Source organism: Furipterus horrens, unplaced genomic scaffold (assembly GCF_987537825.1).
Source record: "Furipterus horrens unplaced genomic scaffold, mFurHor1.1.pri manual_scaffold_4, whole genome shotgun sequence".
In the NCBI taxonomy this organism is placed as follows: Eukaryota; Metazoa; Chordata; class Mammalia; order Chiroptera; family Furipteridae; genus Furipterus; species Furipterus horrens.
Window position 1 is genome coordinate 149,385,719 of NW_028327174.1, and position 19,475 is coordinate 149,405,193.

A 19,475-nucleotide genomic window follows, 5' to 3' on the forward strand; every position below is an offset into this window, starting at 1 on the left:
TCTATAGGATTAGTTTACAAACTAGCCCTATACAATAAGATACAAAAGTTACACGGTTCTGGAAGAACGCAGGCTTCTGTCTCACAGCTCATCCCCTCTAGAACACCCAAAGAATAAACTTGCCACCCTCTGCCAGGCCAGCTCCATCCTAGGCTGTGCCCCGAGTTCCTTCCCATCTAAAACACTGTTTGTTGGGAAATGCAGGCAGCTGCAGCGTGATCATCCGGGCATCCTCGAGGAAGAAGAGCCTGAGAACCAGAGAGAGAGCCCCTGCCGGCCTGTCCAAGAGCCCTTCTTTTATTTCAAATCTTCTTGCCCATAATACTGTGAGTTCTGGAGGCATTCAGCTTCTTAGCCAGTCCTGTCCTAGACTGTTTACTTGCCTCGGCAAATTTCCTGCAGTCCCGCCCTACTTCTCCTCAGTGATCTGATCAGATCTCTGTACCAAAGGTGGAAACATTGATTTCTCTGTGTTTTCCCACCTTGATCAGAAGCTGACACAGTGTAGATATCCAACAACTGGTAGCTTTAAAATATGCAAATGTGAATACCATAGTTTACACAAGTCTAGAGAAAAACTGTCTCCTAAGACCCCAATTATAATAACTTAATTTCTCCCACCTAGGGCTCTTTGATAATCATGATAGGAAAATGGCCTTTAATCTAATTTGCAAAGGATTGTATAAGGAAAAAAAATTCTGGAAAAGTGTTTAATGAGACTTACCATTAGCTGATTAATCCTCATTGACGCCCTTTAAGGCAGGCATTTCTCCATTATTACGATAAGGACCCCGAGACTCTGAGACTAACTTGCATAATGCCATATGTATTGAAGGTTCCTGATTCAGGAACTCAGATCTAATGGACTTTGACAACTGGGCTTTTATTGTAATATGCTGCCTCTCATGGAATATTGTCAGAGATGCTTAACTTACATTATCCATTCAGAAAAAGGGAGCTCAAATGATTTAACCAGTAACCCAGCTCTGACACCCACCCAGCCCAGTAAGTGACAGCACAAAATAAGTAAAGCTTAAGAAACCATGAGACATCTGTGCCCTTTGCCTAGGAACTACAGATCCCCAGAGCTAGTTACACTGTGGTGGACAGAGTTGTTTCTGAGATGTTATCTTCTAAAGATGTGGGGGCACTAATGTTTTTGGAAAGAATAGCAAGACAGCTTGTTCTTATAAAATACAATATATATTCATTTGCTAGGCACAGAGTTAAGCACTGGGGAGACTGTGATGAATAAAGAAAATAGACATTGCCTTATATACCTTGATAAAAAGGATTTTATCGAGCTTAACTTATGCTCCTGCCATAAAATTATTATGCTTTCATTTATTCACTCAATCAAGAACTATTTATAATTAACTATATACTATATGTCATGTTTTGTGATAGGAGAGACTCTAATGGTGAGCAAAATCAGACATGATTCCTGACATGGAGCTTACCATCTGAGGAAAACATTAAATAATTACATGCATACATGGTGCTATGAGATTCTACAAACAGGGGAAACTGGCTTCATTCATTAGGAGATTCTTGCTTGAGGAAGTATCACTTAAGCTGACGTATGAAGGTTAAATGGGAGTTAATTAGACAATGAGTGGAGGGAAGAACATTCCAGGCAACTGAAACAGCATGTGAAAAGACCCTGTTGGAGAAGGAAAGATGGTGAGCAGGAAGGTCTTTGAAAAAGGTCAGCTAGAGAGCTGAGAATATGGGGCATGCTGGTGTCAGGTGGGCCTGAGCAGTAGGCTGGAGCAGACAGGCAGGGTAGTGCACCTTCCCGTTGGTCTCTAGGTTAATGGTCACAGAACATTGAAGCAGAGAGGCTCACTGCATCAGCAGGCAGGAAAAAGACTAGATGATCCCGTTTCAGAGTGCCATATTCAGTAGTGGAATAGAATGCTGTTTGGAGAGCCCATGATTTAGATTAAACTTCTTCAGCTGTTACCTATAATTTCTCAGCTATTACGAGAATAAAAATATTTCCCTTTCAGCGTTCTTATGAGACTCAAATGAGAAAATGTATTAAATTATTTAGCACAGTGCTTGGCTGGTGGCAGGTATTCAATAAATGATAGCTATTATTTTTCTTTGGCTGTTAACGGAGGCAATGATAGTGCTGGTTACCTCACACGGTTAAGAACCTACAATGTCCAGAGCCCGCTCTAAAGCTCCGTAGGAAAGCTGGGCCATTGCCTTCTTCATCTGCCTGGTGCACCACGTGCATTCTTTTAAAAGCGATCTCTCGCGTATCTCATGTTTCTAGGTTTATGGGTGTCTTTCCGTTTGGAAATCTCTGTCCCACACCCGGCAGGGAAGCCCTGCAGGAGAAAGCACACCCATCAAGGCCCGCTAGGGCCCGCCCTGGCGTGGTGCCCACGGAGGATCTGATCAAGGAGACTGGGTGTCTGCGCGGCCGGACCGGCCAATCAGAAGTTTGGCCCTCTGCAGTTTCCGTCCGCTCACTAGGAGGCGCTGCGGCGGCCGCGGCTGCTCCCGGGGCTGTCGTGGGCTGTGGCGGGTGGGTTGGCGTCTGAGGCTCGTGGCCATGGAGTGGGGTTCGGAGTCTGCGGCCGTGAGGCGGCATCGCGTCGGAGGGGATCGCCGGGACGGCCTGGCAGCCGCGCCGCAACCAGATAGGGAGGCCCCGGAGCTGGAGTCCCTGGTGGACGCGTGCGGCCGCAGCGCAAGGACGCGGAAGCGGAGCGCGGCGGGTAGCGGAGGCGCGAGTGGGGCTGCGTGGACGGGACTGTCTGAGGCGCGCGCCGCGCTGGGACTAGCGTTGTACCTGCTCGCGCTGCGGACGCTCGTGCAGCTCTCGCTGCAGCAGCTCGTTCTGCGTGGGGCCACTGGGCACCACGGGGAGTTCGACGCGGGCCAAGCCAGGTACTGGCCGCTGCTGCCTGGCCCGCGTGTCTCCTGCCAGAGCCTGGGCACCGCACCTGTGTGCGTTCGTCCCTGCGGGACCGCCCAGGCTCGCCGGCTCCGCGTGACTCCACGCGAGAGTGCGGTGGCCTTGCCCGTTCCTCCTCTGGAGTCCCAGTTTACGAGGCTTAGGGCTTGCGTTGCCCCTTGTTAAGTTGGTCGTGCAGATGGGGGTGGCCAGGGGGCTGCTCCCGCTTTTCCATCCCCTTTCTGCCCCACCGGCAGATCGTTTGGTTTAGTCGTTCCTCATTTTACGGAGCACTTCCACTTTTTACTAGTCCTTTTGCTTTCCCAATGCAGTGAAGGAGCGTGAAATTTGTGTACCTAGCCAGTTTTGTAAATTCGGTTCCTGGGGAGGTGTAGGAAGGGAGTAATGCAGTGGTCCAACTTTTTGAGGGTGACATCCCTCACACCTGCAAGCTATGGAGGCTCAGCCTGGAAGATTACACTTCAGAAGTTACAGTTTCAGAAATTTCAGGTTCTTGGAGGTTGTCTTTGTGCCCCTGGTGTGTAAGATTTAATTTTTATAAAAACAATTTTAAAAAGAAATACCATTACATGTGCTAGAAAGATGATTAAATAATAGGCATTGAAGTGTGGCAGAACTCAAAACTATAAGCTAGCCGAATTTTCAACATCCACTGTGATTTAAGAACTTTCTCTTTTGAATACAATGTGCTGGAAGCTTATTTTATTAAGGACTTTCTGGAGGACACATGCCCCACCCTCCTTTGTCCCTACCTGGAATGCAATGAAAAGGCAGAACATTTTCTTGTTTAAGGGCTAGAGTTGGTTTTGGCCTGAATTGAAGTTATTAGGCCTTGTGTGCACATCAGGAGGGCTGAGTCCATTCCTTACAGTAAAAAGGGTTGTTTTGGGTTGTTTGTTTATTTAAACTATTGACTTAATTGTCTCTGCTCATTGGTTTCAGTAACCCAGAATCTGAAACCCTCTGGAATGTGGCACAATGAAGTTGCATTCTGTGCTGTCTAGTCTTCAGCATTTACACATTTTGAATAGATCTCTAGTCTTTGTATGAAGACTGAGAGAATTTGGGAGTGGGGTGAGTAGAGCAAACTCTGAAGGGATGAACTCATGAGAGAGAAAATTAAATGATGAAGCTTTACAAGTGATTTTTCACAGATTACCTGAAATAATAAAAAGCAGCCTTTAAAAATTTTTTAATTTAGATTTTATTTTTCAATTATGGTCTGCATTCAATATTATTTTATATTAGTTTCAGGTGTACAGCATAGAGGTTAGACAATCATGTACTTCACCAAGTATTCTCTCAAAAAAGGCAGCCTTTTTTAATGTGAGAAGTCAAAGAACTTGTTTTTGAAGGTGAGGGGGATTGTGGAGGAAAAGTTGTTCTGTGCTGAATGTTAATCATCATTTTTTGGGTGGCTTTCAGGGATTATCTTGAACACATAACATCCATTGGCCCCAGGACTACAGGAAGCCCAGAAAATGAAATTCTGACGGTGCGTTATCTCTTGGAACAGATTAAACTGATTGAAGTTCAAAGTAACAGCCTTCACAAGATTTCAGTAGATATACAACGGCCCACAGGCTCCTTCAGCATTGACTTTTTGGGAGGTTTTACGAGCTACTATGACAATATCACAAACGTTGTGGTAAAGCTGGAACCCAGAGATGGAGCCCAGCATGCTGTTCTGGCTAACTGTCATTTTGACTCTGTGGCAAACTCTCCAGGTACGTACCGGTTTTTTAGTAATTTTGATCTTGATACAGCCCAGAACCATTATTAACGCCCAGCTGCTTGGGCCATTGTGGGGGACCGTTTTCTTGGACAAACCTTACCTGTGATGGCAGCCAGGATACTTGGAATAGTATCATTTAATTTAAGAACTTCCCCCTCACTATTCTCTGAAGTGCTTTATTTATTTTTTTTAAACAGTGCCAGCAACCAGTGACAGGGCAGGGGATGTTGCTGGTAGGCTGAAGCAGCTTTATCAGTGTTACCAGGATGTGTCCCCGTGTCCTGGAGTTCGGTCTGCCTCTAAATGCTTACTCAGCTGGGTGTTGTACTAGGCTTTGGGGATACGGGATAAAGGAACAGTGCCTGCCTTCTCAGGACACAAGGCTTGGAGGACATCTTTCCTAGCAGTTTTGCCGACCTGTAAAGTGAGATTTTTGGCTTACCAAGGATGCCATACTGTTAGAATACCTCATTAACCTGTATATCTTCCTCTGAAAATACTTTGTCAAGATAGAATATTGGATGTTTAGGACAGTGCCTGATGCAATAAATATTTTAAATGAATGAGAATCTCTTAAATTGAACTTTCACTTAAAAAATAAGGTTCATCAGAAAAGTGTTTTCAGTGACTATGAAAGAATAGAAAAATTGTAGTATTTAACAATGGAATCATAGCATGTTAAAGGACCTGAGATGGCATCTGGTTCAAGCCCCTCATTTGACACAGGAATAAACTTAGCTGCTTACCACTGATCAGAGTCAGAAGAGGGACCAGATGTTGGGTTTCCTCACCAGTCAGTTCTTTCAGCTGCATTTGAAAGGAAGAAGAGCTAATGCTCCCTTTGCCAATCTGCATAACACCTCTACTTTCATCAGTTTCTCATCTGTAAAATGGAGATAATAGTACTTTCCTGTTGGCATTGCTTAGGGAATAGTGCCTGGCATGAAAAACGCTTTTCCTTTTTCTTTTTTCTTTGCTATTGTTTTTTCCTTTTTATTGAATTTATTGGGGTGAAACTGGTTAACAAAATTATACAGGTTTCAGGTGTACAGTTCCACAGCACATCATCTGTACACTGTGTTGTGTGTTCACCACCCCAAGTCAAACCTCTTTCCATCACCAGTTATCCCGCATACCCTTCTCTGCCTTCCCCCACCCCCTTCTTCTCAGCAGTCACCACACTGTTGTCCCTGTCTGCAACATTTTTCCTCTACTTTTTCTCTTTCTTCTTGAATCCCACCATGCCCTCCCACCTAGCCCCTAAATCCCCCACCGCAACAGCTATCAGTCTGCTGTGAGTCTGTCTCTGTTTTGCTTGTTGGTTCATTTTGTTCATTAGTCCACGTATGAGTGAAATCATATGGTACTTGTCTTTCTCTGACTGGCTTACTTCACTTAGCATAATGCTCTCCAGGTCCATCCATGCTGTTGCAAAGGGTAAGATTTCTTTCTTTTTTTGTGGCTGAGTAGTAGTCTCTTGTATAAATGTACCACAGCTTTTTTATCCACTCACCGGCTGATGGACACTTGGGCTACTTCCAAATTTTGACTATTGTGAATAATACTGCAATGAACATAGGGGTGCATATATTCTTTTGAATTAGTGTTTCAGTTTTCTTTGGATAAATTCCCAGAAGTGGAATTGCTGGGTCATAAGGTGGATCCATTTTTAATTTTTTTTAAAGTATATTTTATTGATTATGTTGTTACAGTAGTTCCAATCATTTTTAATTTTTTAAGGTAACTCCATACTACTTTCCACAGTGGCTGCACCAATCTGCATTCCCACCAACAGTGCACGAGGGTCCCCCCACCCCACCTTTTCTTTTTATCCTCACCCTAGGACATACTTATTTAGAGAGAGAGGAAGGGAGAGAGAAGAGAGAAACATAGATGTAAGAGAGAAACATTGATCGGTTGTCTCTTGTACGTGCCCCAGTGGGGGGCCAGGTGACCGAACCCACAACCTAGGCGTGTGCCTTGACTGGGAATTGAACCCACAACCTTTCAGTGTTTGGGATGATGCTCCAGCCAACTGTGCCATACTTGCCAAGGTGGGTTCCCTTTTTTAATTGTTATTAATATTTCTGGATTGCCTGAACTTATAGCAGGCCCAATATGATCCAGCATTATACAAAATATAAAATAAAATTTATTTGCTTGATAAAATGATTCTTCATAGACATCTTTAATTAGAAAGCTTGTCAATTGCATTTATAATGTAACATGCTTTTTAAAAAAATTTTATTATTATTATTTGACTCCTAACCTGAGGATATGTTTATTGATTTTTAGAGAGAGGGGATGGGAAGAGAGATAAAAGAAAGAAAGAAAGAAAGAAAGAAAGAAAGAAAGAAAAAAAGAGAGAGAGATACATTGATATAAGAGAGAAACATCAATCAGTTGCCTCCTATACACATGTTGACCAGGGATCGAACCCACAACCTAGGTATGTGCCCTGACTGCGAATGGAGCCTGCAACCTTTTGGTGTACAGGATGACACTCCAACCAACTGAGCCACCTGGCCAGGATGAATGTAACATGCTTTTAAAAAAATCATGCACAGCCTTGTCTGGTGTGACCTTGTTGATGGGAGTGTCATCCTGTAAAATGAAGGTTTGATTCCTGGTCAGGACACATGCCTAGGTTGCATATTCCATCCCTGGTTGGGGCACGTAGGGGAGGCAGCCAATCAATGTTTCTCTCTCTCTATCCCTTCCTTTCTCTCTGGAATCCATCAATAAATATATATTAAAAAAAAAAAACATAAAAATATCATACACATTTTTAAGAAGATTACATGATAAAAGCAACTAGATTTGAAAAAAAAGCTGAGGTTTCAATAAAACAGTGAATTGAGCACATCGAGTATAGAATGATCTGGTGAAAAGGTGAGTTATTGGCCGTCAATAAGAGCAGTTAGCAAGACCAATGTGAACTGTTTAGAGTAGGAGAGATTTGCATGCTTTTGTATCATGAGAAGAAAATGACATCATTCCCTCACTTCCATATTGACACAATGTCTCAATGACATGTTTATTATGAAATTGTTTTGTTTCCATTAAATATTTTTTAAGATGTTAAGAAAAATAAATATATGCCCATTTTTTTAATAAAGTCAGAAATATCTTTGCGTGTGCTAGGGAAACCAGTGGTATTTTATGCCTATTTCAAAGCAGTAATAAAATAGCTGTCACCCTGTGCTCACTATTATGCTTAAATTCTAGGAAGGGACAAATTAACACCATGGTTATTTAAGATCATTATATAAGAAAGATGTGTATACAAGTATCAGAAATATAGTTCCATATGTTATAAATCATATATATAGGGTCCAATAATGAAAGGTTGGCATTTTTGTGGGTCATTGGAACTTTTTTTTTTTTTTTTAAAGGAAAGGACATATTTTAAAAAAATTTTTAAAGGTTTTATTTATTTTTAAAGAGAGGGGAAGGGAGGGAGAAAGAAAAGGAGAGAAACATCAATGTGTGGTTGCCTCTTGCATGGGGACCTGGTCCACAACCCAGGCATGTGCCCTGACTGGGAATGGAACCGGTGACCCTTTGGTTCTCAGGCTGGTGCTCAATCCAGTGAGATATACAGCCAGGACTGGAACTCATTTTAAATTAAAATTTTATAAGATTACTTATACCAATAATCCCAAGGACATTTCTGTCAGTAATAATTTGTTGAGAATTGTCAAAAAAACACATAAAATCGGCTATCACCTCAATACCTTCAGGGATGAACTAATTGAAAAATGAGTATTTTAAAAAAGTTCTTCACAGAAACATATCTGGACCTTCGGGATTAATACCAATTAGAAGTAATGTTATCCACAGAAAGGACTTAAATGTCTTCTTGGGTTTGTTGCATGATTCCAGGTTGTTGGTAGAAGCCACATTTAGTTATATTAGGAGTGGCTTTAATTTCAGGGTTAATTCTAAATGGAAAGAGATGTTGGTTAACCACCCGGCCCTTATAGATACTGTTTTCTAAGTTTCTTTCACTTTCTTAAAAGATATTTGACCCTCTCTAGTTCTGTTCTCAGACAACAGAATCATTAAAATAAAGGAAGATAAATGGACAGTTAAATTTTTTAATTAACCCCATATAGATCTGTCTCTTTCAATACCCATTCTCTTTGAATAAAGAAAAATTTTATGGTTTGGTTTTCTATTTTAAAGTAATTCACTGTCTCAAAAACCATTAATTTCATTTGGTTCCTGGAATGGGACACTTTTTACTGATAGCGACCTATACTTCTGGCTTGGTAGTAGATAGTTATTACTTAGTTTCACTTTGATTAAAATACAATCCAGTAATCACTGCCAAGACAAGTAACAGGTAATAAATATTTTAGTCTGGAATTTAACAACACCAAAACAAGCATTTTCGCTAGCTGCAGAGCCTTCCTTAAGTTTGCAAAGAGAAGGAAAAACTAACATTGAATGCAGACTGCATTATTTTGTAATCATCACAACACACCTGTGAGGTAGGTATCACTAACTTACTCTCTAGACCAGGAAGTTGTAGGATAAAGGACAGAACTAGAATTTACTTCCAAGTCTGTCTTTAAAACCTGTGCTGAACTCTGCAGTGCCCTGCCTCCCAGTGTATAAACTGGAAAACGCTATTGTCTGAGTTATTACTATGCCTATTTACTTTGGTTACTCTTTAAACCTTTTATTAGGAAAATCGAATATGTACAAAAACAGAGAATTGTTTAATGAACTTGAGTGTACCTATCACCCAGCTTTGACAGATTTTGTTTCTTTACCCCCTAGCCCTGCGACCCTTAATTATTTTGAAGCAGAGCTCATCTGTGTCAGTTTCTCTGCATTTCAGTCAATATCACTGAAAGATAAGGACTATTTTTTTTACATGCTCATAATACTATGAATTACCTTACTTAAAACATAATTTAATATCAGCAAATATTGAATCAGTTTCTTTAGTTACCTCTCATAGTGCTTCAAAAAAATCAAGGCACTAAAGTCATCTTTATAATCACTTTAAGTTAATATATAAGGTTTCTGAATCAAGAAGAAGTTAGGAGCCCTGGCTGCTGTGGCTCAGTGGATTGAGCGTTGGCCTGCGAGCCAAGTGTCGCTGGTTTGATTCCCTGTCAGGGCACATGACTAGATTGCATGTCAGGTCCCCAGTTGGCGCGAGTGAGAGGCAACTACACAGTGATGTTTCTCTCCCTCTCTTTCTCTTTTCCCCTCTCTCTAAAAGTAAAATAAGTAAACAAACAAATAAATAGTTTTTAAAAATATGACAAACATAATGTCCCCCAATTTAAAAAATAAAAATTAAAATAAATAAATAAATAAAGAAGAAGTTAGGTGATTTGATGAAGTACATATTCTACTTTATCAGTGCTGGAATCAGGGATACTACTTAGGTCATTAGTCTCCTTTTCTGTTTTATTAGATTTGGTGTCTTCTTTGTACTTATTCATCACATCTTTGAGAAACCTTAAAAAATGCCTCATCATCCAAATGGACCCCACTGTAAATGTGATCTGAAGATCTTATGATTTTGGTAGGGAGACAAGCAGGAAGGGAGTGGGTGGCAGGAGCAGATGATCTAGGAAGCTCTGAACACCAGAGGACGTAGATAAGGATAAAGAAAGGAACAAATTGCTTTGGGTTTATGAGAATGCCAGTTTTTAGTATTAATTTAGGCCCCATCTGGTTGATTATTCAGCAAGTATTAATTAAGTACTCTGGGCTAGACATGGGTCTAGACATTGAGAATAACTCAATTAGCAAACTAGACAAAGATCTCTGTTCTCATGGAGTTTACTGCTGGTGGTATAATTGTCACCTCGCGGTGACAGACAGAACTGTACTTCTGGTCCTGTATAATAGCAACGTGATGCTTCCTTAATGAAAAAACCCCATTCCTAGCCCTGATGATTCATACTGTAAAGATTTTAAAATTTGAGGAGCAAATCTGTTTTTCTGATTTAAAGGTGCCAGTGATGATGCAGTTAGCTGTTCAGTGATGTTGGAAGTCCTTCGCGTCTTGTCAGCATCTTCAGAAGCCTTACACCATGCTGTTATATTTCTCTTCAATGGTGCTGAGGAAAATGTTTTGCAGGTGAGATTCTACTGTTTTAACTAATAATGGTAATAGTAATAACTTAAATATTTTGATTATTCATTTGAATAGTATCATAAAATCATATACAAAAGAAATATTGTACCTGGCAGTACTTTAAAAATTCTACAGCCATCTATGTACACATGTTCAACATTTGGAAACTCAGAACAGGTCATCTTATCAGTGTTTTTGATTCATAAAATGGCTCTGTGGTTGCATAATTATTCACCTCATGTTTTGTTTGACTCAGGAGTTTCAGAGATGTTTGAGGCAGGCACAGAGCCTGAATACCCAGCCATGCGCATCGTCTCTTCCTATTATTTTGTCCTTTCTTTTACGCAACCTCACACTTCCTTAGGATGTTGTTTGGCACCATTCATGGAAATCAGGCTGCCTTCTGTGATGGGAACTTTCCACTCAGCAAACTGCACACAGCCATTATGCATAGAGAGAGAATCATGCATGTCTTTAGATTCTGCCTTTGAAAAAAAGATTATTTTCGTGTTCTTCCCCTTGTTGATGTAGATGTTCTGTCTTTAAAATAAGTAAAATAGAGACTTTTATACTATTAAGATTGTTTAACCTTTATTTGTTTTCTTTCTTTCTCATTCAGGCCAGTCATGGTTTCATTACTCAGCACCCCTGGGCCAACTTGATTCGTGCATTTATTAACCTGGAGGCAGCAGGTGTGGGAGGAAAAGAACTTGTATTCCAAACAGGTATGTGAGGCTGTACAGGTGGGGCAAAAGTAGGTTTATAATTGTGAGCACATGAAACACAGTTTATTCTTGTATTATTAATTATTGTATTATTTTTGAACACTGTAAACCTAGTTTTGTGCCACTCTGTATTTTTATGTTTGAATGCAATTGCATTGTATATTTTAATTCTTGTTTAGAAAAATGGAAATTTTTTGAAAATAAGTAATGTCTCAATGAAATGAATGTTCTTTTTAAAGCATGAGAGTTTTAGTTTGTCTTTGTTAAAATTTTTAAGCAAATAATATTAATACTAATATTTGTATAGTGCTTATTATATGCCAAATGTTCAAAGCATTATGTATATATGTCACTTAATTCTCAAAACAGCATGAGGGAGAAGTACTGTCATTACCCTCATTTTACAGATGAGAAAACTGAGGTGAAAGAGATTATAACTTGCCCACGGTTTCACAGTTGGCAAATGACACAGCAGGATTAAAAACCTAGTTCAGGTTCAGAGCCCTTGTTCTTAACAACTAACCAGATTGTCATATAGGTGGTGAACTTCATTTTATCTGTTATGTATGCTTATGATATAAATTATACCAAATGACAATCATTTCATGAATTAAAATGAGAAAATTTACCTGTAGTTAAAGGACTTGAAATTTATCATTGAATTAATTTGAATGTCATAAAAATCCAGTAATATTTAATCAGCTGGAGAAATATTTTTAGTTTTATGATTTAAGTTTTCTAAGGATAGCAAGATTATAAGTTACTAGAATAACTTGTCGTTTAAGTATCAGTTGTCATCATTCTTAGCAGAATCCAAAGCTCAGTTTTGTTCAGTCAGAGCATTCTAAAATCTGATGTTGGAAGTGCCATGCCATTCCCAGCACTGTTAGTAATTTGAGTAATCATTTTATTGAGAGATGTGGCATTTACCAGAAGTTTTATAATGAGTATGTTGGGACATGAGATGGGCTAGAAGTAATATGATACAAGAACTTGATTTTTAGCACCCTTTGCAGACATGGTATTGTTTAAGTTATGAAGATATGCTAAGTATGTCTTTCTAACCTAAGCAATACCATATTTTAATATTTTCCATACAACTTATTTTAAACTTTTACCCTTCAAAATGTATGTATATTTTACTTCAGCTAAACCTTTGAGAATCTCAAGGTCATGAGGTCAGAAGCAAGATTCTTTTCAAATCTCAGACCTTTCTGTTTACTCTTAATCTAAGGAGAAGAAGCTGGTATCTAATATATATGAATAAGTAGAAGCTACACTGTTATCCACTCTCAAATTCTCTCAAATTACATCAAGGAGGAACACTTGATATAAGTCCATTTAGTTTTTTCCATAAAATAAAAGACACAAATAACTTGATTGATTTGGATATTTTGAGTCTGTCAGCTCCTGCGTGTTGTAACATTGATTATTCTCAAATAATGTCTTCATTTTGATCGCTATTAACTTCAGAAGCTGATCTCCCTGACCGTGGAGCATCATTCAGTGAGAATCTCCAGCACGAAACTTCACAAACCACTTTGACACGTTTGATCAGTCACAGGGCTTTCCCCATACACTGCACGAATCTTTTTTTTGTGTGTTTCAGTTGCATTTTTACCTTTCTTGAAATAATAAAGCATAATATGCTGAAATGTTGCATATTTTCTTACATCCTCAATATTAAAATGGCTACACAAAAATTCACCAATTTTGATAATTTGTTTTTAAATGCATGGTGATATGACAGCTGTCACAATGCAGTGTAACAAAATTGTTTTGAATGAAGTTAAAGACAACTAAGTGCTACTAAAGCCATCTTACGGAAAAAAACCAAAGAAACTTTTTGGCCAACCCGATAACAACCACAAGATCAAAAAGCAAAAGAAAATTCTGTAAGCAAAGAGGACACTGTACTTTCCTTTCTTCTGGTGAAAATGTCAGGGCTCTACATGGGTAGGAGTGTGTCTTTGTATATTTCCCCTCTTGAAAGTGTGTTGTGTGCTAAATGCCTTCATATCAATGCTTTTAATTTGTCATCACAGCTCCCTGCCCTCTTGTACTCTTCTGACCCAAAGAAAAGCTAGTCCTAGGGTTTAGTCTGTACCTTGCCTGAACTTTTTTTCGGTGCATATTTTACGTGTGTATATATATTAGTATAATTTGCATGTATGTAGTCCAGAAAGATTCAAACATATTTACCTAGGGTTAGTGAGATCCAGACCCAAGTCAGTTCCTTTGTTTACATTTATTGAGTATTCACCTTTGCCAGGCCTGACTAGCTTATAGTCTCTGCTCTTTTTTTTAAATGTAGATAGTTTTATATAAAAATTCTATAATTGTATACACTTTTTATATAATTGCATTTTCTGGAAGGACATAAGCAAATTGTATAATAACAGTCACTGCTGTATGGTGAGTGTTGGCTGGTGGAGCTGTGGTTGGTGTGACTGGAATGGAGGATGGGGCAAAATGTGAAAAATCAGTTCAATGCTTCATGAATTTAAAACCAGAACTGCTTTACTTAGACTTTTCACAGTTTTCTATATTTAAATTTTTGTATTGCAATATGATTAATAATAAGGCAATAACAGCCTTGTTACTAGTTAGCAATTTATATACAACTGAAATGTTTTATTCGTTTTAAAGTAAAATCCCTACATTTCAGAATTAATTTTTTCTGGAGGGGCATCCTACAAAAGATTTGGAGAGAATGTCTCTCTCTTTCTCAGAATTTTTAACACAATGTTTTCCCTCTAGGTTCTGGTATCTTATTCTTGTGGCTAAACTGCACACCCAAAAACTTTCCATGTGCTTTCTGACATTCCAGTACCTCTCCCAGTATCTCTCTCACTTCAACATGCCACTGCCTACAAAAGGCTAGTTTTTTTCTGGGGACGGCTTTCAGAAAGTGATTGTTGCTTCCATGTTTGACTGAAAGGATAAAGGCCTCCTGGATTTGGAGTTGTGTTTGGGAGTGTATGCTGGGTTGCTCTGTCCTCTGCTTCCCTAACAAGCCCTTTTCTCCTGTACGGCAGCACTTGTTTTGTCCTAGAAACTTCTCTGTTAAAACAGTTTGTACTCTAGTGCTCCATTGTCACTTCAGAGAGAGACATTCATTTGGGGAATTTTAGTGACTAGAATAATCATTACTACCTAATTTTTTAAAAGGGCCAGAATGTGTGAAAGAATGACTTATCAGGCTAGTTATTTATTTCATTAGTCAAAAAGGCTTGATTTAATAATTTTGAAGGTGTTACAGAATCCAGTATTTTAAAATTTAAACAGATTAAACCAGTAATATATGTTCCTTATAAAAAATTCAAATAACTACCAATCTTAAGTAGAAGAAAGCCCATCAGCAAAGGAATCGCAGATTCCTTTTTTTCTCTTGTGAAAAAATATTCATGCCTTTGTAGTCCTACCACCCAGAGCAAACTAGTGTTATAGTTTAGTCCCTGTCCTTCTGGAATTTTTTCTGTACATACACATTAATATATTTTTTATATAATCTTTCAAAAATGAGACCACATATATCTGCTATATTATAACTTGCTTGAGACTGCATTCCTTTAAAAAAATTATAGCTTTGTTGAGATATAATCCACATACTATACAATTCACCTATTTAAAGTGTAAAATATACTTTTTTTAGATATTCATGGAGTTGTGCAGTCATCACTACAATCAATTTTAGAATCTCTTTTTTTAATTAAAGAATTTTTTATCCTTACCCAAGGAGATATGCTTATTGATTTTAAAGAGAGGGGAGGGGCAGGAGAGAAACATCAATGTGACAGAGAAACATTGATTGGTTGCCTTCAGTATGTGGCCTGACTGGGAATTGAACCGGCAGCCTACCTTTTGGGCTAGAATCTTTTCATCATCCCAAAGAGAGACCCCAGAATCATTAATAGTCTGGCTTGTTTTACTTCATATAATATTTTTTGAGGTTCATCCATGTTGTAGCATGTATCAGTACTTTATTATTTGTAATCGCTGAATTATATTCCATTAGTATGGATCATTCATCAGTTGATGGGCATTTAATGCTGCTGTGAACATTGGTGTGTAAATCTGTGTGGACATATATTTTTATTTCTTTTGGGTTGATACCTAGGAATGGAATTCCTGGATCATATGGTAAATTTATGTTTAACGTTTTAAGAAGCTGCCACATGAAACAATTGTTTTATTTTGGAAAAAATGTAAATTCAAACAACAGTAACAATTTTTTATATTGGATTTTCAAAAAGTAAGTGGAATTGTAATGCTAAGTGATGATGAACATAGAAGAACAGGCATATTCATAAACTGTTGGTGGAAGTGTAGATGGATGCAGTTTTTGGAACAGCTTGACAATGTGTACCACTTTATAAAATGTGCAAACCCTGCCCTGGCCAGTGTGGCTCAATTGGTTGAAGCATCGTCCTGTAGCTGAAAGATTGTGAGTTTGGTTCCTAGTTGGGCACATGCTGGGGTTGCAGATTGAGTCCCCAGTCCAGGCACGTACGATCCCCCGCCCAGGCAGGCCAGGAGGCAGCCGGTGCTTCTCTCTCATATTGATATTTCTTTTCCTTTCTCTCTCTCTAAAAGCAATGAAAAAAAAAAAAAATGTCCCCAGGTGAGGATAAAAAAAGATGCAAACCCTTATGTCCAGGTGGTCCACTTGTAGGAATTTATTGTTGAAATAGTTGCACACAGACACATAGATCTAAGTAAAAAAATTGAAAACACCTTCTTGGTTCATGCATAGGAGACTGGTTACATTAATGGTGACTTAAAACATTTTTTTCCCTCTTCAGTCAGTAATATTTTCCCTCCCTATGAAATCATTTCCATCAGCACAAACATGCTTTTTCTCTCTTCTTAAATAAAGCCACTTTTGACCCACCCCACTATCCCCCACCTACTGCTTGTACTGCTTGTTTCTCAATTCCCATCTATTACAGAACTCCTCAAGAGAGTGGAATAACTTTGTTCCTGTTTTTGAATTAGTTGTAATTAGCTTTCAATTTGCTCTTCTAAAAGTCACAATGCTAAATTCAGAGGTTAGTTCTCAGGCCCCATATTACTTGACTTCCATAACAACATTCGCTGCTGTCTCCTCTATTAATTCCTCTTTTTTTTTTTTTGTTCTTTGTGTCCATGCCACCAGCTAAAGTTAGAATGAAGTGATGCAGTGGGAATGATGCCGTTTGCCTAAATTGGGTCCGCTTTTACTGAACTTTCAGAGAATTTGGACTTTTCATTCTTGACATGAGATATACCTCCCCTCAGTATCAGATGTATCCATACCCTTTGCCTTAAGAAAGATGGGCTAATTCTTTAAGAAGAAATGGCTGCACAAGAAACTGAAAGTGTCATAGGATTTAGATGATGGCAGGAGAAAGAATGTAAAGTGAAAATATTTCTGTATCAGCCTCCCACCTTTCTCTGTGAGGTAATTAAGAACTCCTTAATCCCTTCAGCTTTTCACCTAGAGCCCCAACCACTCTCCACTGTGGTAACCACCAGTCTGTTTTCTGTTACTGTGAGTCTGTTTCAATTTTTTTTATTGTTGTTCTGTAGATTGCACATGTAAGTGAAATCATATGGTATTTGTCTTTCTCTGTTTCACTTATTTCACTTAGCATAATACCCTCCAGGTACCTCCATGCTGTTGCAAATAGTAATATTTCATTCTTTATTATGGCTGAGTAATATCCCATTGTATATATATGTGATATATATCCCAGCTTTTTTATCACTGGTCTGTTGATGGACACTTGGGTTGCTTTCTTATCTTGACTATTATAAATAACATTGCAATGAACATAGGTGTGCATATATTCCTTTGAATTAGTGTTCTGGGTTTTTTAAAATATGTATACCCAGACGTGGAATTGTAGGGCATAAGTGGTGTCATAAGGCAGTTCCATTTTTAATTTTTTGAGGATCCTTCATACTGTTTTAAATACTGTCTGCACCAATCTGCATTTCCACCAACCATGCATGAGGGTTCCCTTTTTTTCCCACATCCTTGCCAAAGTGTTTGTTCATTTATTAATGACGGCCATTTTGACAGGTGTGAGGTGGTATCTCATTGTGGTTTTAATTTGCATTTCTCTGATTGCTAGTGATGTTGAGCATCCTTTCATATGTCTGTTGGCCATTTGCATGTCCTCATAGAAAAAGTGTCTGTTTAGGTTTTCTGCCCATTTTTAAATTGGATTGTTTGTTTTTTTGGTGTTGAATTGTATGAGTTCTTTATAAATTTTGGATATTAACCTCTTAAGGGTTGTATTATGGATGAATATTTTCTTCCATACAGAAAGTTGTATTTTCATTTTGTTGATGGTTTCCATTGCTACTCAGAAACTTTTTAGTTCGATGTAGTCCCATTTATTTTTCTTTTGTTTCCTTTGCTTGAGGATGTATATATACACACACACATATATATCAGAAAATGTATTGCTAAGAGAAATGTCAGAGATTTTACTGCCTATGTTTTCTTCTAGGAGTTTTATGGTTTCCAGTTTTAACATTTAGGTTTTTAATCCATTTTTGAGTTTACTCTTGTATATGGTATAAGAAGGCTGTCTAGTTTAAATTTTTTGCATGTACCTGTCCAATTTTTGTAACATCGTTTATTGAGTAGACTGTCTTTACCCCACTGTATGTTCTTGTCTCATTTGTTGAATATTAATTGGCCATATGTACATGGGTTTTTTCTGGGCTCTGTGTTCCATGGATCTCTTTTTATGCCAGTACTATGCTGTTTTGATTACTAGAGCCTTGTAATATAGTTAGTTATTAGGGAAAATGGTACTCTAACTTTGTTCTTCTTTTTCAAGATTTCTGTGGCTCTTTGGGGTGTTTTGTGGTTCCATAAAATTGTTTGAATTATTTGTTTTAGTTCTGTGAAATATGCCATTGGTATTTTGACAAAAATTGTGTTGAATTTATAGATTGCTTTGGATAGTATAGACATTCTAATGATGTTAATTCTTCCTATCTGTAAGCCCAGCATATACTTCCATTTATTTGTATGCTCTTCAGTTTCTTTCTTCAGTGTCTTATAGTTTTTCAAGTACAAGTCTTTTACATCCTAGATTAAATATATTCCTACTATATTATTATTGTTGATGCAATTGTAAGTAGGATTGTTTTCTTAGTTTCCCTTTCTGCTATTTGATTGTTGGTGTATAAACATGCAACTGATTTCTGAATATTTATTTTGTATCCTACTACTTTACTGAATTTATTTACCAGTTTCAGTAGTTTTTTTTAGGGATTCTTTAGGGTTCTTTATATATAACATCATGTCATCTGCAAATAATGACAGTTTTACTTTCTTCCTTTCCAATTTGGATGCCTTTTATTCTTGTCTGATGGCTGTGGCTAGAACTTCTAGTACTACATTGAATAAGAGAGGTGAAACTGGACATCACTGTTGTGTTCCTGGTCTTAAGGAAAACACTTTTAGTTTTTCCCCATTGAGTATGATGTCTGTGGGCTTGTCTTGTAAGGTGTTTGGTATGTTGAGCTTTGTAACTTCTTTTCCCACTTTGCTGAGAGTTTTTTTTCTTTTTTTAAAAAATAATAAATGGGAGCTGCATCTTATAAAATGCTTATTTTGCATCTGTTGATATGATCATATCGTTTTTATCCTTCATTTTGTTTATGTGGTATATCACATTAGTTGATTTACAGATATAGTACCAACTTTGCACCTCAGTGATAAAACCCTTTGATCATGGTGCATGATCTACAAAATTCAGCTTGCTAATATTTTGAAGATTTTTACATCTACGTTCATCAGGAATATTGGCCTATAATTTTCTTTCTTTCTAGTGTCTTTATCTGGTTTTGGAATTAGGATAATGCTGGCCTTATAAAATGAGCTTTGGAGTCATCCCTCCTCTTGAATTTTTTTGGATAGTTCGAGAATGATAGGTATTAATTCTTTGAATGTTTGGTACAGTTCACCCTGAA

The 19,475-nt window shown here is 38.1% G+C and overlaps 1 protein-coding gene across 2 annotated transcripts in view; it reads left to right on the forward strand.

Annotated features, from left to right (window-relative positions):
- Window positions 1-2,521: 2,521 nt before the first annotated feature.
- The window catches only part of ERMP1 (endoplasmic reticulum metallopeptidase 1), a 51,963-nt gene continuing 35,009 nt past the window's right edge, over window positions 2,522-19,475 (forward strand). For both annotated transcript variants that reach the window (XM_090274119.1, XM_090274120.1), the window contains exons 1-4: window positions 2,522-2,904; window positions 4,358-4,659; window positions 10,649-10,776; window positions 11,393-11,498. In XM_090274119.1, the coding sequence (XP_090130245.1) occupies window positions 2,567-2,904; window positions 4,358-4,659; window positions 10,649-10,776; window positions 11,393-11,498 (874 nt within the window). In that variant the 5' untranslated portion in view covers window positions 2,522-2,566. The remainder of the gene's footprint in view (window positions 2,905-4,357; window positions 4,660-10,648; window positions 10,777-11,392; window positions 11,499-19,475) is intronic.